Raw genomic sequence first — 18929 nt, 5'->3', positions numbered from 1 at the left:
ACACTTCACATTCAGTGATTGGTTCGCTATGTTTGACCTCCTTCAACTTTTAAAATTCTCATCTGTTTCTCTATTTCTGAACAGTTTCTTTACTCTTAAAAACTTCATGCTCTGTGTGTCAGAGAAAAAAAAATTATTCATGACATTTGTTAAAGACTGTAAGGCAGAATTTATTCAAGGAAAGCTTCTACAATAGGGTTTTTGTAGTAAAATAGAGAGATCAAATTCAACTCTAACAAGGTGCAGTGGGGATTTTTTCCCACGGGACTGGGTTGTGAGTAGTGGATGGAAAATTATTAAGAGGAAACACCAAGGAGCATTCTTGCTAGACTGACTCATCAGAATTCTTGCTGAATGCAGGGCATTCAGATAGTGAGGCTAGTCAGATACCAAGGGCATTCAGATAGTGAGGCTAGTCAGATACCAAGTCAGTTTTTGCTAAACTGACTTAGCAGGATTCTTGCTCAATATAGAGTCTACCACGGCAAAGAGGGAAGTCCAAGTTTGGCTTAGGCAAGCAGAGGAATCATAGGAGCTTGATTAAAATTTGATCAAAGGAGAGAGTCTTTGTCCACTGTGTGTCTGTGTGTGTGTGTCTGTGTCTGTATGTTTATGCCCATATGCTTCTCACGGAAGCAGGATTAGGAATTTTCAAAGTAGGGAGAGAGCAGTGTAGGCATGGCCAGCATTAGTATGTGGAACATTAGCATGTGATTATTAGACCGAACATATAAATCTATCTAAATATAAATGGAACAATCTATTAGAATGGACTTAGCTAGCTACATGAAATATATAGCCAAGAGGCTACAGGAAAATTGTCTACATTCACTGAGATAGATATTGGATGCTCAGTAAAGGATAAGAATATTTACTTAGAATTGATCCTCAGCATATGCCTCTTCTCCCACCATGTTAGCTAGTGTTCTTGCCTCCCATTTCACAGCTTTGCCATCTACTCTGCACAATTATCCCAAGTTGACACTTTTCCTCTTAAATATCTTACATGGTTTCCAAGCTAAATCCCTTCTGTTTGTCCAAGACTTCTCCACGAACTCTGTGTAGAAAGCCCAGATTCGGATTAGGATTTACAAGGTCTCTTGCCCTGGAGTGTCTGATGGATGGCATTTTACCAACAGGAAACACCTTTAGGAGATGTGAGGGTGAAAGGAGGGAAATCAGGGTGCTTAACACAGGCCACCTCCCTGCCAAGTTACCCTGGGGCTGGCTGAGTCCTTCAGGAAAGGCCATTCAGACTCTGTTTCCATACAGCCATCCTCTAGTGCTCCTGGAACCATCCTCGTCTCCTGACAGTTTGGGCCCCAGCAAAGGTAACGCTCCTGTGCTCACTCGTGTCTGCCTCTTTGCGACTCGATGGACTATAGCCCACTAGGCTCCTCTGTCCATAGGATTTTCCTGCTATTGCTGTCCCTGGGTGCTAGAATTTTCTGGCTGGTTTCCTTAAACATTGCCCACATCTTTATAGTTTCTTTCTTTCTTTCTTTTTTTTTTAAATTAAACTCTCCTCAATCATACAGGCTGATTGCACCATCTGTTTCCTGCTGGACCGAGAACGAATGTAGCTTTTCATTGTTCTGAGATAAAATTTTGAAACTCTCCTCAAAGACATCAGGTCTGTATAAGCCTGACTTAGCCTTTCTTTGTGTTTCTACAAAAAGTCACTCTTTGTGTAGAAGCTAAGTTTCTACAGGTAGTCACTCTTCTGAAGTCTACCTTCCTCTGAAGGAATCACTGGCCCCCTAATAAGTCATTCCCCCTTCGTTGGCCCTACCTGGGGGCGATTCACCCTCCTCCACCTGGCAAACTTCTTTTTCTTTTGTAAATCAGTCGTCATCTTGAGATTTCTGGTGTCCTTTTGTGTATAAAAAAGAGTATTTAAGATTATTTTGGCTTTAAGAATTAATATTTCATTTAGAAAACAATATTGAAGAAATTAGCTCTTCTTTTAAAATTTATTTAACTTATAATTTCTATTGAACTTTATTTAACTTAGAATATAAGTTATTCTACACTTAGTGAATTTTAACAACATCTTTTAAGAAGCAGTTAGAGACTTAGGTAATTGAATTCCCTCAATATTTTTATTTACATTTATCAAATTAAAATTTCAAGGTCACTTTTTGAAAATTTAATTGTCAAACATACATAAAACATCCCCAGTACCTAGCTCTTGCAAATTTAATGACTTACAAATATGGTAAATTTAAAAATCTTAACAATTATAATAACTTTAGTAAACTTAGCAAACTTTACTTCTTCCTCTCAACTTAAAAATCATGGCTAAATCAATGATTTAATGACGTATTTTTAAGTGGGAATCATATAGCTTTTGTAGTAAATGCTAAATTCCATTAAACATTACAAATACTGAAAATAACAAATGTACAAAGATTACTTTTAAACTGAGCACAAACTGTATTAATACTATGTGGTTGATTTGCTTCATCTACCTGGGAAGAAATTTCTAAAGAGAAGTTTTGTAAACACAGATGAATGTGTGAAGAAAACAGTATTTTCCTATCATTCCTATTCATTTTATGATGAAAATCCTTAGAGGATATAAAGTTAATTTTGACCAGTTACTTTAAACATAGATAATTTGATTCTATTTTTTATAAACAAGCTTTGATACCCTCTAAGCACTGGGTATTTAAAATATAACAATTCTGTGGTTTGATGGATAATAAAATTATCATAAACTCCCTGAAGCTTAGTGCACCATTGAAACTATGGTGCACTAGTGGATGCACCTTTTTTTTTTTTTAAATAAATTTATTTATTTTAGTTGGGGGCTAATTACTTTACAATATTGTAATAGTTTTTGCCATACATTGACATGAATCAGCCATGGGTTTACATGTGTTCCCCTTCCTGGACCCCCTCCCCATCTTTTCCCAGTGACTCTGAAAATACCCACATGATGATGGAAGTTCCCCCTTTTCACTTGGTTGGTTTGAAGCATGGTTCTTATTGCCTTTTGTTTGGGCTTAGAAAATGATAGACAAAGCACTGCAATGTGAATGAGTATCACTGATTTGTGCATGGCAGCAAAAGGAAAAGATATATAAATTAGTCAGATTTTCACAGAAATTAAGAAACTCGCTATTTGAAAACATCTAGCATTTGGTAATAAGTACAGTGAGCATTTGTTGGATTTTTAACTCCTTCCTCCCTTCCTCCTTCCCACCTTTCCCCTCACCCTTTCAATCTTCTCCACTTTTGCCTTGTGTGACGCTAGCTCTTGGTGCCCCTTTGAAGTCATGGAGATGATAGCACAAAACTTTTATTCTCCCAGGGCCAATTCTCTGGTGACTCGACATAGCATTTCTGCTGACAACATGCCGAAGTTGTTAAAGAACACTCCTGTTAAAAGCAGAACACAGGTAATGCAGCCACAGGAGGCATATTTTGTGTATAAATACTGATGACAACACAGACTGCCAGGAGCCTACCAATAAGATCTCAGGCCTAAGTGTCTTTTCTGGGGGAAAATCAGCAGGGAAGAGAGTGGTGAAGCATAAAGCTCATTTGCATGGTAAGAAACCTTAGCACAACAAATAAATCACTTTTCAACCATGTTAGCTCCAAATTACCAACTTAGCCAAACAAATTCTGATAAGCAAAAGAAGAGTATCTCAAGAGAGAGAAAAGATCAGATATATGTATTTATGAATGTATGTATGTATGTGTTTATTTATTTCAAGTTCAAAGAACCAAACTTAAAATATTAATCTATAAATTCTACAGAGCATAAGATCTATAAAAATAAACCTGGATCATTTTTAAAAAATCACTGGAATTCTAAAAAGGCAATTCTAAAGATCCACAGCAGTCATTTCTCACATCTAATTCACAAATAATCTCTCTTACCTAGGAAATTATTGTTTGAGTGAGATAGAGCAAAGCAAGATAAAATCATTGTTTTCAGAAAAACAGTCTCAGAGGTGGAGTGTTTAAGCCTCATAACCAGTAAGAGGAGAAAAATCATTCCTGATAAAGCAAATAAAAGTTCTCTCCTTATTTCTTCCATTTCATTTGCAATATATTATTGACTTGTTGGACATTTTCCTTCTTATTTGAGGAAAATGCATATGTATTAATAGAAGTTTAAATATTTAATACTTGAGGAAAAATTATTATATAATTTCTTTTTCATATTTTCCTTGAAATTCTGAGGAACTTTTATATTTTTCAAAATTATTATTTCAGTGTCCTTGAGTCTATTTATCTATTCTGTAATTTTTTCCCTGAAAGAACGAAATTTGAACTAAAAAGTAATACAGTTTTTGCTTCTTTCCAGAACTGCTAGTAAATATTTCTTTTTATCTCCTGGTAAAATTAACAATTTTCTAACTTTCCTTAGGCCATTCTTTGCAGTGTTGTCATTAATTTGATCCTTTTTTGAAATGTTGGTAATAAAAAAAAAATAGGTGTAACAAGAATGTCCCATGATAAAAGTCAGATGCCATAGAAGATTTAACTTTACATTATTAAAAATTACTGTTATTAAAAATTCTTTTCTGGAGGTGAATCTTCAAAGAAAAGGAATCTTTACTTTGTTAAGCTTTTAAATAAAATCCCGTACACTTAATAATTTCCTTTTTTTTTTTTAACAAAGCAGTAGACTAGTAGTTATACTTGCATTTGCTTACTTATTTTGCAACTTTTGACTAAGAACTTAAGATAAAGGCTTAATTATCTTTGATATTATCTTAACAAATCTTCCATGTATAACTTTTAAAATACATGTGTCTTATTTTACCTTTTTGTCCTAATATGATACTTAAATGTTGAAATATTTCTCTAATATACACGACCATTCATCAGAAACATGAAATAATACTATTGAATTCTAGCAGCTGTTTCATAACTTGTCTTCCAAAAAAAATAAAACAAAATTCACTTTACTAACCTAAGAGGTTAAATTATATCAATCCTTTGTTCACGGAATTTTGCAGGCAAGAATACTGGAATGGGTTGCCATTCTTTACGTGTAGGGAAGCCCATTAGTGACATAAGTTATTTTGTGGTAATTGTTAGATATCTTTCAAGATAATTTTTAAAATAATTAAAGAAAAAATTTTAATTCATGAGAGTAAAAAGGATAAAAAGCATTAAAAAAAGTTCATTTATTAAAGAAGGTGATTAGGTATTTAAGATTTTATTATATTCAGTATCAGAGTTTAGGAACCAAAATTATAAGTAATCAAATAATTAGTGCTGAATACTCTGCAGTTTAAAAAACAGTTGAATAAATCTTTGTCTCTCATATTTTACTCTCTATGTTTTGGTTTCTCAAGTTCAACTCAGTTGCATAATATTGGAATGGTTTAGTTAAAATATATCTTAAGAAGAATACTAGTCTAAGAAATTAATTCACTATACCTAGAGCAAATAAAATGTGCCATAATGTTAAGGCTTCAAATAATGCACATTGGAAAAAATTGTTAAGCTATGGTAGCAAGTATTGTAAATGTATATATTATTTTCAAAGTTACACGTATTCTCACTAGTATCTTTTCCAAGTAAATCTGGCAAGGACTTGCTGGTGGGTTCATTTTCCCAATAGACTAGTGAGTCTTAATCTATTCTCAGGCTAAACTCCATTCTCCAACCTGGCCTTAGATCTCATGAATGCTTGTCATTGGTCATTAGAGTTACACATCTAGTCCTAGCACTGAAAAAACGAGTCAAACCCTTGTCATACTCCAGATGAGTCAGTCCCATTATTTTCACATTTTAAGTACAACAGTGTAAATTACATAAAGTAAAATCAATGAGCACCCTATCTGTTAAATTCGTTACCAATATGAGACTTAAAGTCTGTGGACAAGATGACGTCAATTTGAATGTGAGTTTATGAATGAATGTAGCTGCCAAATGGAAGGAGACAACCCAGAGAATTTCACAATCTATCATTTGAGATATTTCCCACCCCTCTTTTGAGGCAATTCCTGTGTAATCTTGTAGGCTTTAGGGTATTTTTAGTTACATATATTGTTCTAAGCTCTGAAATCTATATTGACCACATTGAAGAGAAAAATATTTTTTTAATTAAAGAATATGTATTAAATTTCAAGATCCAAAACATTTGCAAATATTCACCAGAGAAATTGAAAAAAAAAAAAAAGAAGAAGATGCATAATCTTTAGATCACAATTATTGTTTAAACTCAGCATTAAAGAATAGTTCCCGAGGTCCTGGTAATTCTTGAGGGGAATTATCCAGTAAATCAAACTGATTAATAAAAGTGGGACAGGGAAAATTCCTGATCTGCCCATGTTTTCAGAATCCTGAGTAAGGACAACATATTGGTACAATCAGAACATACATTTACCTGGATTACTTAGGTGGTTTTAACTGGGTTATTTAGATGTTGGGTGACAATATTCATTTAGTTGTATTTAGTCCCTTTCTAATCAAGGGATGGTCCTTAGACTAATAGCACTGGCATTTCCCAAGAGCTGGTGAGACAAGCAGATTCTTAGTCTCCACCCCAGAACTAGAATCTGTGTTTTGAAAAGATCTCTAACTGATTCATATGCACATTAAAGTTGGGAAGCAGCGCTCATGGTCAGTAGGGAGCTTATCCCAGGATTGAAAGTGCAGTTAGTTGGGCCTCTCTGAAAAGCTGCACTATTTTTATTGTTTTTCCTCTTTCTTTCACAGGAAAGAGAGGAACACAGTATTTCTGCAAAAGACTCATAGTACCCACAAGACAAAGACAATGGACCTTTGGAACCTTTCAGAAGCACAATTCTGCTTTGCTCTGGTGAACAATTCATGCCCTAGAAACATGAGGTCTGGGCTGAGTGCCTGTGCCATGTATGTTGTCATGATCGGCGCCATAGTAATGACCATGCTGGGTAACCTGGTTGTGATCATTTCCATTGCCCACTTCAAGCAGCTCCACTCCCCCACCAACTTCCTGATCCTCTCCATGGCCACCACTGACTTCTTGCTGAGCTGTGTGGTCATGCCCTTCAGTATGATCCGGTCTATTGAGTCCTGCTGGTATTTTGGAGATCTCTTTTGCAAAGTCCACAGCTGCTGTGACATCATGCTCTGTACCACCTCCATTTTTCACCTCTGCTTCATCTCAGTGGACCGCTACTATGCTGTTTGTGACCCTTTACATTATGTCACCAAAATTACCATCTCTCTCGTAGGAGTCTTTCTACTCATCAGTTGGTCTATTCCCATCTTTTTTGCTTTTGGCCTGGTATTCTCAGAATTAAACATACTTGGTGCAGAAGATTTTGTTGCAGCCATTGACTGTACAGGTTTATGTGTGTTGATATTTAACAAGCTCTGGGGGGTGCTGGCCTCCTTTATAGCCTTCTTTCTCCCTGGGACGGTAATGGTAGGAATCTACATACATATTTTCACAGTAGCCAGGAAGCACGCTAAGCAAATTGGCACAGGTTCTATGATTAAACACATTGGGTCAGAGAGCAAGATGAAGACATCAACCAAAACAGAAAGCAAGGCCACCAAGACTTTGAGCATTGTCATGGGAGTATTTGTGTTGTGTTGGCTGCCCTTTTTTGTCTTGACAATCACAGACCCTTTCATTAATTTTACAGCGCCTGAAGATTTGTACAATGTCTTTCTCTGGTTGGGCTATTTTAACTCCGCTTTCAATCCCATTATATATGGTATGTTTTATCCTTGGTTTCGCAAGGCGCTGAGGACAATTGTCTCAGGAATGATCTTCCACCCTGACTCTTCCACCCTAAACATATTTCCTGCATGTGCTTAGGCAATGCTTTCCATTCTCTACAATTCTTTCCTGCTAGGGAAACTGGATGTTCTTTCCTCCTAGAGGTAAGGGAGTGGATTGACTAGACAAGGATATTCTTCCAGTTGGTGTGATAGACACCTGTGTATTAGTCACTCAGTTGTGTCAGACTCTTTGTGACACCATAGATTATATCCTGCCAGGCTCCTCTGTCCATGGAATTCTCCAGGCAAAGATACTGGAGTGAGTTGCCATTCCCTTCTCCAGGAGATCTTCCTGACCCAGGAATCGAACTCTGCATTGCAACTGGATTCTTTACCATCTGAGCCACCAGCTGGTGTAATAGACACCTAGGAAGAATCAATAGATCTAGCCTTCTGGTTATACCAGAGTTCCCAAAGTGGTCAGTTTCTGGGGTTCTGGGGCAGACACTTCCAGTAAAAAGAAACTCTCTCCCAAGACTTGTTGATTCCCGAATTTCCAAAATTAGAGATTTAGATTTTCACTCCTTTGGCATGTCAGATGGGGATCTTCTTTTTATCCTGTAAACATCAAAAGAGGAGACAGTTGGACTTCACACTTTTAATAACCATGTAGAGTTTATCTAAGTCTTTCCTGAGATTATTACATTTTGGGAGAGTGCGGAGAGCTTGAAAACACTGTGAGGCTGAATTACAGAGCATGTGAGGACATGGAAAGGGAGAAGCAAGCAGCTGCGGTTGCTTCCAGTTTTACTGATTCCGATTTAATCTCTTAAAAAAGAATTCAAGTGACTTTTGCAATAGTTTGGTAAAATTAGACTGTCTCATTAAATGAGCAGAATGGATAAAGAAGGATTTTAGGAATGTATTCTTTCTCTAACATATGTTTTTTTATCTATATAGTCACATGGCCTGCGTGTATACATACAAGTGCTGTGGACATCTCTTTGGCTATGTGTGCACATTTTATTCACCAAGATTAAGCTTCACTCACAAACCTGAAGTTCTTTCCCTCCCCCAGTACTTTGGTTAATATTTACTGCCTCAATGATTGTCTCTTCTCCATGTTGTTTTGCTTTTCTCCTCCTTCTCCTACCCTAGAAACCTATGTCATCAAACTGTGTGCTTTATGATCTTTTCACCCTTCACACTGTTACTGTTTCTCTCACCCAGTGGTCCTTAGCCTGGGACAGTTTTGCCCCTTGAGTGCATTTGGCAAAGTCTAGAGACATTTTGGGTTGTTACAGCCAGTGAGGGAGTTCTACTGACATTTCAAGGGTAGAGGTAAAGGATACTGACAAAAATCATACAGTGCATGGAACAGCCTCCCTGACAACAAAGGATTATCTGGCCCCAAACTTCAATAGTGCCATGGTTGAGAAATTCTGCTCTAACCTTATTTAGCCTCACAGCTTCAATTACTACCTCTCCATATATTTCTCTCAAATATATTTATTTTCAGTCCTATCATTTCTCCCAAATTTGAGTTTCTTATTCTTGGAAGGACTGATGTTGAAGCTGAAACTCCAATACTTTGGCCACCTCATGAGAAGAGTTGACTCATTGGAAAAGACCCTGATGCTGGGAAGGATTGGGGGCAGGAGGAGAAGGGGACGACAGAGGATGAGATGGTTGGATGGCATCACCGACTCGATGGACATGGGTTGGGTAGACTCTGGGAGTTGGTGATGGACAGGGAGGCCTGGCGTGCTACAGTTCATGGGGTCGCAAAGAGTCGGACATGACTGAGCGATTGGAACTGAACTGAACTGACTCAGTTCATTAAACATTTATTGGCCATCTACTATGTACCAAGTACTGCTCTGAGTGCTTGTGGTTCCAAGATGAATAAAACAAATCCTGGCCTTAAGAAGCTTATGATCCATCACCACTCAATTATACTACAGGAAGCTGAGGAAGTATGGAGAAGGAAAATTTAGCCAGGTTTGGGATTTAGAGAAGACTGCCTGCATTTTGGAGAAGGAAATGGCAATCTGCTCCAGTATTCTTGCCTAGAGAATCTCATGGACAGAGGAGGCTTTTGGGCCACAGTCCATAGGGTCACAAAGAGTTGGACACGACTGAAGTGACTTAACAGCAGCCTGCGTTTTAGGCCAAAGGATTGTATCATCAGGCTCATTAAAGAACTCACTTCCAGTCACTGATATGGGACTGCAAAGTCAGAGCTTATAGAGAAGTCGATGGTTAGCTGTTGTCTCTGGCTGATTGCTGCCTCCGTTCATCGTTCTAGGAATTTGGTGGGAGACCTGAGGCTACCATTGGTCAGCAGTGCCAGCAGACAGGAGTGAGGCCCAAATGGAACCTTAACCTCTGTCTGTCTACCACTGTTGTTTAGTTACTAAGTCGTGTCCAACTCTTTGTGACCCCATGGACTGCAGCACGCCAGGCTTCCCTGTCCTTCACCAGCTCCTGGAGTTTGCTCAAACTCATGTCCATTGAGCCAGTGATGCCATCCAACTATCTCATCCTCTGTGTCTGCCAGTAAAAAAACCAGCAGAATAATGACTGCAGCTTCATTTCTGCTTTCCAGATCTCCCCAAAGTTCCTCTAACTTGGAATCATATAACATAAAGAGATTCTGGGAAACACATTTCTCAGGCTGGCAGAGCATAATTCATCACAAGGAATAAAACAAGCAAAATAAAAAAGCAGCCAGATATTTGCGTGAGAATAGAACCAGTTTGGCCACATGATGTAGGGAGATGAAACTGCAGAGATGTTGGGAGTGAACTGGGAGCACCTTCTGTGCCTGATAAAGGCTGAATTTCACCCATTAGGTGAGGGGGAGGTATTGAAATAAATAAATTTCCAATACTAGATTTTAACTGTTTCCTCCCCATCATATTATGCTTTGGTTTTAATACACATTTAATACACATAGAAATGAAAGGACGCAAATTAGAGACAATTCAGTATAAATATTATATATACCACCTTTCCTGGATTATTGCTGAGCTACAAAGTGGTTACATATAAGTTGTGTTAGCTGCTCCTGTCTCTCTTTACATACTAGTCAAAATAATCCATGTGGACTCCTGAATGGCCTTTGGGATACCAGATGTGGCTTGTTTAGATGAAGGAGATGGAAGAAAAGATGTAAAACCAGGAGCTGGTATTCCTGGACAGTCTGTTTTGTGGTCTCGGTTCAGGAGAAATTGTAGGATCTACTTCATGGAAATAGCCTACATTTGTCCCTAAATCTGTATTGACTAGGAAAAGCTTTTTTTTTTTTTTTAATGTGCATTGTTTCAGAGGTGAGTGTATTCATATGATATTAATAGTTGAACCTCCAGTTCACAAGACAAATGGATTGTGTATCTTCTTGTGCTTGCTTGTCTTTTACGTCTTAGTCCATCACCTTAAAACGGTGCACAAGACAAGTTTCTGACAGTCAACACTGGGTGTGTCCCTGACTTAGCAGAGAAGGGGGAGGTACATGCCAAATTCCTTTCTTTCTTTTTGGACTTCCCACCTTGTCCTACAGGCCCTGCTGCTAGATATAATCTATTGTTTTCTTTAGAATTCTATCAGTTTTGTGACATCAGTTTAATTTGCACTGTGGAATGATTTCTCCAAGGCCGCAAAGAAACATTCCATCATCTGGAGGTTTGGTACCGAGAAACAGAACAGGCAGAGTATGATTGAACATGTTATTTTCCTTGATATTATTTCTGTGATATACAGACATATGAGTCTAATCGCAGATAGTCTTTATCAATGGGGAAACACAGTGGGGAAGAGGATCACTGATGACCTAGAAAGTGGCAAAACAAGAATCTAACTTTGCTATGTCCAAGTGAACTGTTTCACCTTCTGTGATTTCTTTAACCAGCACAAAATGGAGAGCTTAAAAAGAATCCATGATGAATCCAATGTAGGAGTCACAAACCAAAGGGCTTATGATCAGTAAATCGGAGAAGGCAATGGCACCCCACTCCAGTACCTTTGCCTGGAAAATCCCACAGACGGAGGAGCCTGGTAGGCTACAGTCCATGGGGTCGCTAAGAGTTGGACGACTGAGCGACTTCACTTTCACTTTTCCCTTTCATGCGCTGGAGAAGGAAATGGCAACCCACTCCAGTATTCTTGCCTGGAGAATCCCAGGGACAGTGGAGCCTGGTGGGCTGCCATCTATAGGGTCGCACAGAGTCAGACACGACTGAAGCGACTTAGCAGCAGCAGGAGAAGAATACACAATCTTAAAGCAGAAGGGATATATGGAACACACTTAAAGTAAAATTAAGCAAAATAAAATGTAAATCCAGTGTCTTTAATTTTCATCTCTAATAATTAGCAGGATAAACGATCCTATATTGAGAAGGAGCCTTAAACTACTGAGACTTGTGAACTGTGCAAACTAGGTCCCTGGGTACTCCTTCAGAACTAATTTGTTTCACATGCCAAAATAGAGGAGCAGTTTCCATTTGGAGTATAAAATCATTACCTGCTTGTACATCTGCCATCTTTGCTAAAGGAAGTGAATGTTATGTACCTTATGTCACCTGCTAAAAGAACTCCTTTCCATGAAGTGATTCTGACTCTTCTGTAAGTAGCTTAAAAGCTCAGAATACAGTTTTATTAGACTTTGTTTAAAATTTCACAGACTAGTGACTAGACTAGATAGATAAAAGGCTTTTATTTATTTGTGACAGTTCCCCCAGGATGTGTAAACTTCATGTTATCTTTAGAAATTGTGTAGCGTGCAAAACTAAAATAGGGCAATTCTATTCATTTAATTATTTGTATGCCGAATTCTTTTCCTGAGGAGAGTTGACATGTAATTAAAAATGCTTACTCTTTGCAGGGAAGGAATGGAGACATAGATGTAGAGAACAGACTTGTGGATGTAGCAGGGGACGGTGAGGATGGGACAAATTGAGAAAGTATCATTGACACATATCCACTATCATAACCAGTGGGAAGTTGCTGTATTACAAAGAGAGCCCAGCCTGGTGTTCTGTGATGACCTAGAGGGGCAGGAAGGTGGGTAGGTATAAGGGAGGTTCAAAAGGGAGGGGATATATATATATATATAGTTATGACTGATTAGCGGTGTTATGCAGCAGAAACCAATGCAAAATTGTAAAGCAATTACCCTCCAATTAAAAAAATAAATAATAAATTAAATAGAATATACTTTAGTCATAAAAAAATTCAATCTTGCAATCTGAGACAACATTGATGGACCTTGAGGGCATTATGCTAAGCGAAATAAATCAGATGGAGAAAAATAAATACTGTGTGATCTCACTTATATGTAGAATTTAAGAAAACAAGCTCAGAGATACAGAGAACAGATTGGAAGTTGCCAGAGACTGGGATTGAGTGAATGGGTGAAGGGTGTCAAAACATTCAAACACTCATTTGTAAAATAATTAAGTCATGGGGATGATGACTGAAGTTAATATTACTGCACTGCATATTTGAAAGTTGCTAAGAGAGTAGATCTTAAAAGTTTTCATCATAAGAAAAATCCTGTAACTATGTGCGGTGTTAAATGCTAACTAAACATAGTGTGCAGATCATTTCATAATATAAATATATATAAATACCAAAACATTATGCTGTTCTTGAAACTAAGTTAAGGTTATATATCATTATGTGTGTGTTAGTCCCTTGATCGTTCCCAACTCTTTGTGACCCCATGGACTGCAGCCCACCAGGCTCCTCTGTCCATGGGATTTTCAGGCAAAGATACTGGAGTGGTTTGTCATTTCCTTTTCCAGGGTATCTTCCTGACCCAGGGGAATTGAATCTGGGTCTCCTGCACTGCAGGCAGATTCTTTACTGACTGAGCAACCAAGGAAGTCCCATATGTCATTATACCTCAGTATAAGTAAATAAATTAAAAACAGCTTACTCAGTTGATTTTACTGTCAGTTTATTTCATTCTTAGAAGGAGGAGCCAGAAGTTACATCTTCCCAAGTAATGATTTATTAACAAGAATCAATTCTTCCCAGGTTCAGACTCAAAAATACTTTTATTTTTCTGCAGTTTTATTGAGATATAATTAACCAACAGTGCTGTATAAGTTGAAGTACTGTATAATTTTAAAATTTCTCCTTTTGAGGATAACTCTTAGGATTTGCTCTCCTAAGAATTTCCATGTATAACATACAGCAGTGTTAATTACATTTATCATGTTGTATTTTATATCCCAGGTACTTATTCATCTTATAATTGAAAGTTTGTATATTTTTGACTATTTTCATCCAATTCCCCCTCATCACTTTAATCTCACTTTACATTTAATATCAGGTACGTTTTCAAAATGGAAGAGACACCTCTCAATAATTTTATACTCCCTTCTGTGATATAATTAGCTTTTTCTTTGAGGAAATAGGTTCTTACATCCTTCTTCTCTTTCCTTAAGGATGTTGTCTCCAGTAGTTTTAAAAGTGCTTAGTCAGACAAACCAGGGCTAACAGAAGTGACTCTTCTGGGACCTTGAGTCTCATGCTGTATTTGATTTTCAAGGCACAGTCGATCCTCCTTTAGTTCTTCCTGTAGATCTCACTTTCTAGTCGTTTATCAGATAAATTTTGTTGTTGTTGTTGTTGGGGACAGGCTAACTCTTCCCAGAAAGAGAAGAGGAGGAGAAACCATAAATGAGTGTGGTCCTCAACCAAGATGCTGAAGAACGCCCCGAGATGTTCTGCTACCAGGTGAATGGGTCTTGCCCCAGAGCAGTCTATCCCCTGGGCATCCAGTTGACCATCTACCTGTCCTGTGCAGCAGGCGTGCTGATTACGGTCCTAGGAAATTTGTTTGTGGTGTTCGCTGTGTCCTACTTCAAAGCACTTCACACTCCCACCAACTTCTTGCTGCTTTCCCTGGCCCTGGCTGACATGTTTCTGGGTCTGCTGGTGCTGCCCCTCAGTACCATCCGCTCCGTGGAAAGCTGCTGGTTCTTCGGAGACTCTCTCTGCCACCTGCATACCTACCTGGACACCCTCTTCTGCCTCACCTCCATCTTCCATCTCTGTTTCATTTCCATTGACCGCCACTGTGCTATCTGTGAGCCCCTGCTCTATCCCTCTAAGTTCACGGTCAGGGTAGCCCTCAGGTACATCCTGGCAGGCTGGGGGGTGCCAGCAGCTTATACTGCCTTCTTGCTCTACACAGATGTGGCAGAGAGAGGGCTCCACCAGTGGCTGGAAGAGATGCCTTGTGTGGGCAGTTGCCAGCTGCTGTTCAATAAGTTTTGGGGCTGGCTAAACTTCCCTGTGTTCTTTTTCCCCTGCTTCATCATGATCAGCTTATATGTGAAGATCTTTGTGGTTGCAACCAGGCAGGCTCAGCAGATCAACAACTTGAGCAAAAGCCTGGCTGGAGCTGCCAAGCGTGAAAGAAAAGCTGCCAAGACCCTGGGCATCACTGTGGGTGTGTACCTCTTGTGCTGGCTTCCCTTCACTGTCGACACAATGGTCGAAAGCCTCCTTAACTTCATCACGCCACCGCTGGTCTTCGACACCTTTATCTGGCTTGCTTACTTCAATTCAGCCTGCAACCCCATCATCTATGTCTTTTCCTACCGGTGGTTCAGGAAGGCACTGAAACTTCTCCTGAGTCGGGAGATCTTCTCATCACGGACTCCCACAATTGATTTGTACCAAGACTGACTGAATGCAGGCCTGTCGTTTTTCAGTCACTAAGTCATGTCTGACTCTTTGCGACCCCATGAACTGCAGCACACCAGGCTTCCTTGTCCTCTACTATCTCCCAGAGTTTGCTCAAACTCATGTCCATTGAGTCAGTGATGCTGTCTAACCATCTAGGGATAGGGTTTTGCAGAAAGCACGAGTGGAACTGTGAGTGTGGGCTGTGTGGTGTTGGAAGTTTGTAGGCAGGCTTCTAGGGCAGCTGGTTTGAGCAGTGGGGAAAAAGACAAACTTATTCTGGGAAGAGATACAGCATTCTTCTCCTTCAATGCTTCTACAGAATGTAGGGAAAGGAGAGCGTGCCATCCTCTAAATGTTTATCGGATACTTCAAAACTCTGTGCAAATATTAATCTCCGCATTTATTACTTCCTTGGAGACAACTAAGATGCAGAAGTGAAGGGAAAGAAACACTGAAGGCAGTTTTCTGAGTTCCTGTCCTGGTCCTGTAACCTGGCAGTGCCAGACAAGGCTATTTTGACAATATCTTACCCCTCCCCTCATCAGTTTCCCCATCAAAAAAAATCAAGGGTTTGTACTCTTTGCTCTCTAAGATGTCCTTAAGTTCAAATAATTGAGCTTTGTATAATTGAACTTTGGGAAATATTGTTTGCATCCTAATTTCATATCACTTTTCCTAATCATGGTCAAGTGTTCAGACTGTCTCTTTTTAAAAATGGTCCCTTTAAAAATGCTGTCTCCTTGGAACCAAGTTGCTAAACAAGCTGATGATAAGCCAGGTTTTTTTTCAATGTCCATTTCAATGCTCATTGAGTAAATGTATTATTCTTGAAGGAATGTTTTCTTCTTTTTTCTTTAATAATTGAAAAACGAAAATGTGTGGCATATTTGTAAAGTGATGATGCTCCATGTCTCACCATTTTAATATTTTTTCCTTTTAAAAAATCATACAAGTTAGACCTATTTTTCCAGAGACTCTGCTATGTGGATTTTCTTCAGAAAAATAAGTTATTTACGCCACATGCTTGCTCAGAATTGAATCATTCTTTACAGGAGCTATTACTAGGAAGGATGTGTCTTTTATGTACATATTGTTTCTGTTTTCTTCCTAAATCTTTCCCTACAGGTCTCTAGGCAGTCTAATTCCATATTTCTTAGTGACTTTTTCAGATTAATAATTACTTACTTGGAAAACTATTTGTAAATTAATTTTAAGTGTCTGGATTAAAGATATATAGATGATATTATAGATGCAGATACAGACATAGACATAGAAATCAATAAATAAAGAAGTAAAAGTCATATTTTGGCAATGAAGTTAGCTAAAAAGGATTTATTTCTTTTAATTTTTGATGGAAAGATAACTTTTATTGATCCCACTCTTTCATAATTAAAAAATACATTTGTTGTAAAAATATTTTCTGATTTTTTTTAAATGTTTTTAATTTTATTTTTTAACAACAAAAACATTTTGTATTGGGGTATAGCCAATTATTGTGCTAACAATATTAACAATAATGTATTAACAACATTGTATTAACAATGTTGTGATAGTTTCAGGTGAATAGTGAAGGGACTCAGCCATACAGATACATGTATCCATTCTCCTCCAAATCCCCTTGATATCCAGGCTGGCAAATAACATTGAGCAGAGTTCCATGTGCTCTACAATAGGTTTTTGTTGGTTATCCATTTAAACTATTGCAGTGTTCATGTACACACTGTTAAATTCAATGTATTTTTTAACACTTAATACTTCTTTGAAAGTAATTATTCTTTCTTTTGCACTTAAGCATTATGAGATAAATTACAAATGAATTACATATTCAAATTATCTTACTACTACAGTTATGAAACTTTTTTTTTTAATAAATTTATTTATTTTAGTTGGGGGCTAATTACTTTACAATATTGTAATAGTTTTTGCCATACATCGACATGAATCAGCCATGGGTTTACATGTGTTCCCCTTCCTGGACCCCCCACCCACCTCCCCCCCCATCCCATCCCTCCGGGTCGTCCCATTGCCCCGGCCCTGAGCCCTTGTCTCATGCATCGAACATGGAATGGTGTTCTGTTTCACATATGATAATATACATGTTTCAGTGCTATTCTCCCAGAACGTCCCACCCTCACCTTCTCCCTCAGAGTCCATAAAATTGTTCTATGCATCTGTGTCTCTTATTCTGTCTCGCATATAGGGTTATCGTTACCATCTTTCAAATTCCATATATATGCATTAGTATACTGTATTGGTGTTTTTCTTTCAGTTATGAAACTTTAAGGAGCTTGGAACACTGTGTCTTAGATGTAGCAATAATTTGCAAAGTAAGTCAGTCATTATTTAAAAAAAAAAACATTTTCCTCTTCCCTTCCTAGAATATATCCATACCCATTCCCTATCCATTAGGTACAGTGCTGTCTGTCCTGAAAGTAAGAATACTTAGCAGCTTCACAAGGTGGAACTCTGCAAATCAATCACATCCACACAGCAGGAAATGATTCTGCTTTTGTATGAACCTGACCATTATTTTTCCTCTAAACATCTCTCAATTTAATTACATTGTTTTCTTACAATTTAACCAAACCAGGTTTTAGCTCATCCCAGCAGGGAGCATCTGAGAATATATAAAATACGTGAATGTATATGTGCTCAGTTGCTTCAGTCACGTCTCTTTGCAACCCCATGGACTGTAGCCAGCCAGGCTCTTCTATCCATGGAATTCTCCAGGCAAGAATACTGGAGTGGGTTTCTGGGCCCTCCTCCAGGGAATCTTCCCAACCCAGGGATTGAACCCATGTCTCCCGTATTGCAGGCGGATTCTTTACCACCGAACCACCTGGGAAGCCCATGAATGTGTATGTGTATGAGTATAAACATGAAACTTATATGTCTTATACATGATCAAAGGTTTTGAGCAGGGTGATTTCCATAACAAGATCCCCTTTGTATTGCTTCTGAATAGCTCTGTTCTGTAAAGTTAGTTCTGCAGAAGGCATTGGGAATCAAAAGGTCACACAAACAGTGGCCTACAAAGTGTGTGAAAGAAGCTGGCCCTTCCCCCACACAGACCTTTGCAGTTTGCATGGATTTATTCTGCAACTCTGATGGCTGCAAATTTGAAATTGTAGGGAAAGGTTTTGAGAATCAAAGAGAAGGAATACATCATCCTCAGTCTTGGTCCTTGGCACGTATCACAGGATGGCACTGAGACTTTGTCTTCTCTACTTCTGCCTCTATTTCATGCTTCTTTCTCACTGCAGTTTCCCCTGCTCCCTAATCCCTGGGAAGTAGCAAATGTCCCAGGTCCACTGATGTTGGACTTGGCCATTCATGTTCTGATCATTAAAATATGGGCTAATGTGGTGTTCAGTTCAGTTCAGTTCAATCACTGAGTCATGTCTGCCTGTTTCCGACCCCATGGACTGCAGCACACTAAGCTTCCCTGTCCGTCACCAACTCCTGGATTTTACTCAGACTCATGTCTGTAGAGTCAATGATGCCATCCAACCATCTCATCCTCTGTCATCCCCTTCTCCTAT

General features: G+C 38.5%; 2 protein-coding genes and 1 long non-coding RNA gene across 3 annotated transcripts in view; 2 read left to right on the top strand and 1 right to left on the bottom strand.

The window, feature by feature from the left end:
- Positions 1-851: 851 nt before the first annotated feature.
- On the bottom strand, positions 852-10060 carry LOC145520481 (uncharacterized). Its single transcript, XR_014064497.1, has 5 exons — positions 9896-10060; positions 6893-8304; positions 3221-3384; positions 1793-1873; positions 852-1146 (listed from the first exon to the last, which is right to left on the bottom strand). It is a non-coding gene; the product is annotated as an uncharacterized LOC145520481 (long non-coding RNA).
- A 1269-nt stretch (positions 10061-11329) lies between these two features.
- LOC145521922 (trace amine-associated receptor 7a-like) overlaps positions 11330-18929 on the top strand; it is a 31980-nt gene continuing 24380 nt past the window's right edge. Inside the window, exon 1 of the mRNA XM_081530884.1 lies at positions 11330-11399. The gene's annotated coding sequence lies outside the window, so the exon portion shown is untranslated. The remainder of the gene's footprint in view (positions 11400-18929) is intronic.
- On the top strand, positions 14374-15387 carry TAAR5 (trace amine associated receptor 5). Its single transcript, XM_081526951.1, has one exon. The coding sequence runs from the start codon at positions 14374-14376 to the stop codon at positions 15385-15387; it is 1014 nt and encodes a 337-aa protein (XP_081383077.1).

The sequence above is a fragment of the Giraffa tippelskirchi genome, chromosome 9, assembly GCF_054371585.1.
Source record: "Giraffa tippelskirchi isolate mGirTip1 chromosome 9, T2T-mGirTip1v1.2.pri, whole genome shotgun sequence".
NCBI classification, from domain to species: Eukaryota; Metazoa; Chordata; class Mammalia; order Artiodactyla; family Giraffidae; genus Giraffa; species Giraffa tippelskirchi.
This window is presented reverse-complemented; position numbering and strand designations above follow the sequence as displayed.

Bases quoted from the DNA above. Each gene is read 5' to 3' on its own strand.
- TAAR5 (XM_081526951.1), top strand. From the start codon at position 14,374: ATGAGTGTGGTCCTCAACCAAGATGCTGAAGAACGCCCCGAGATGTTC.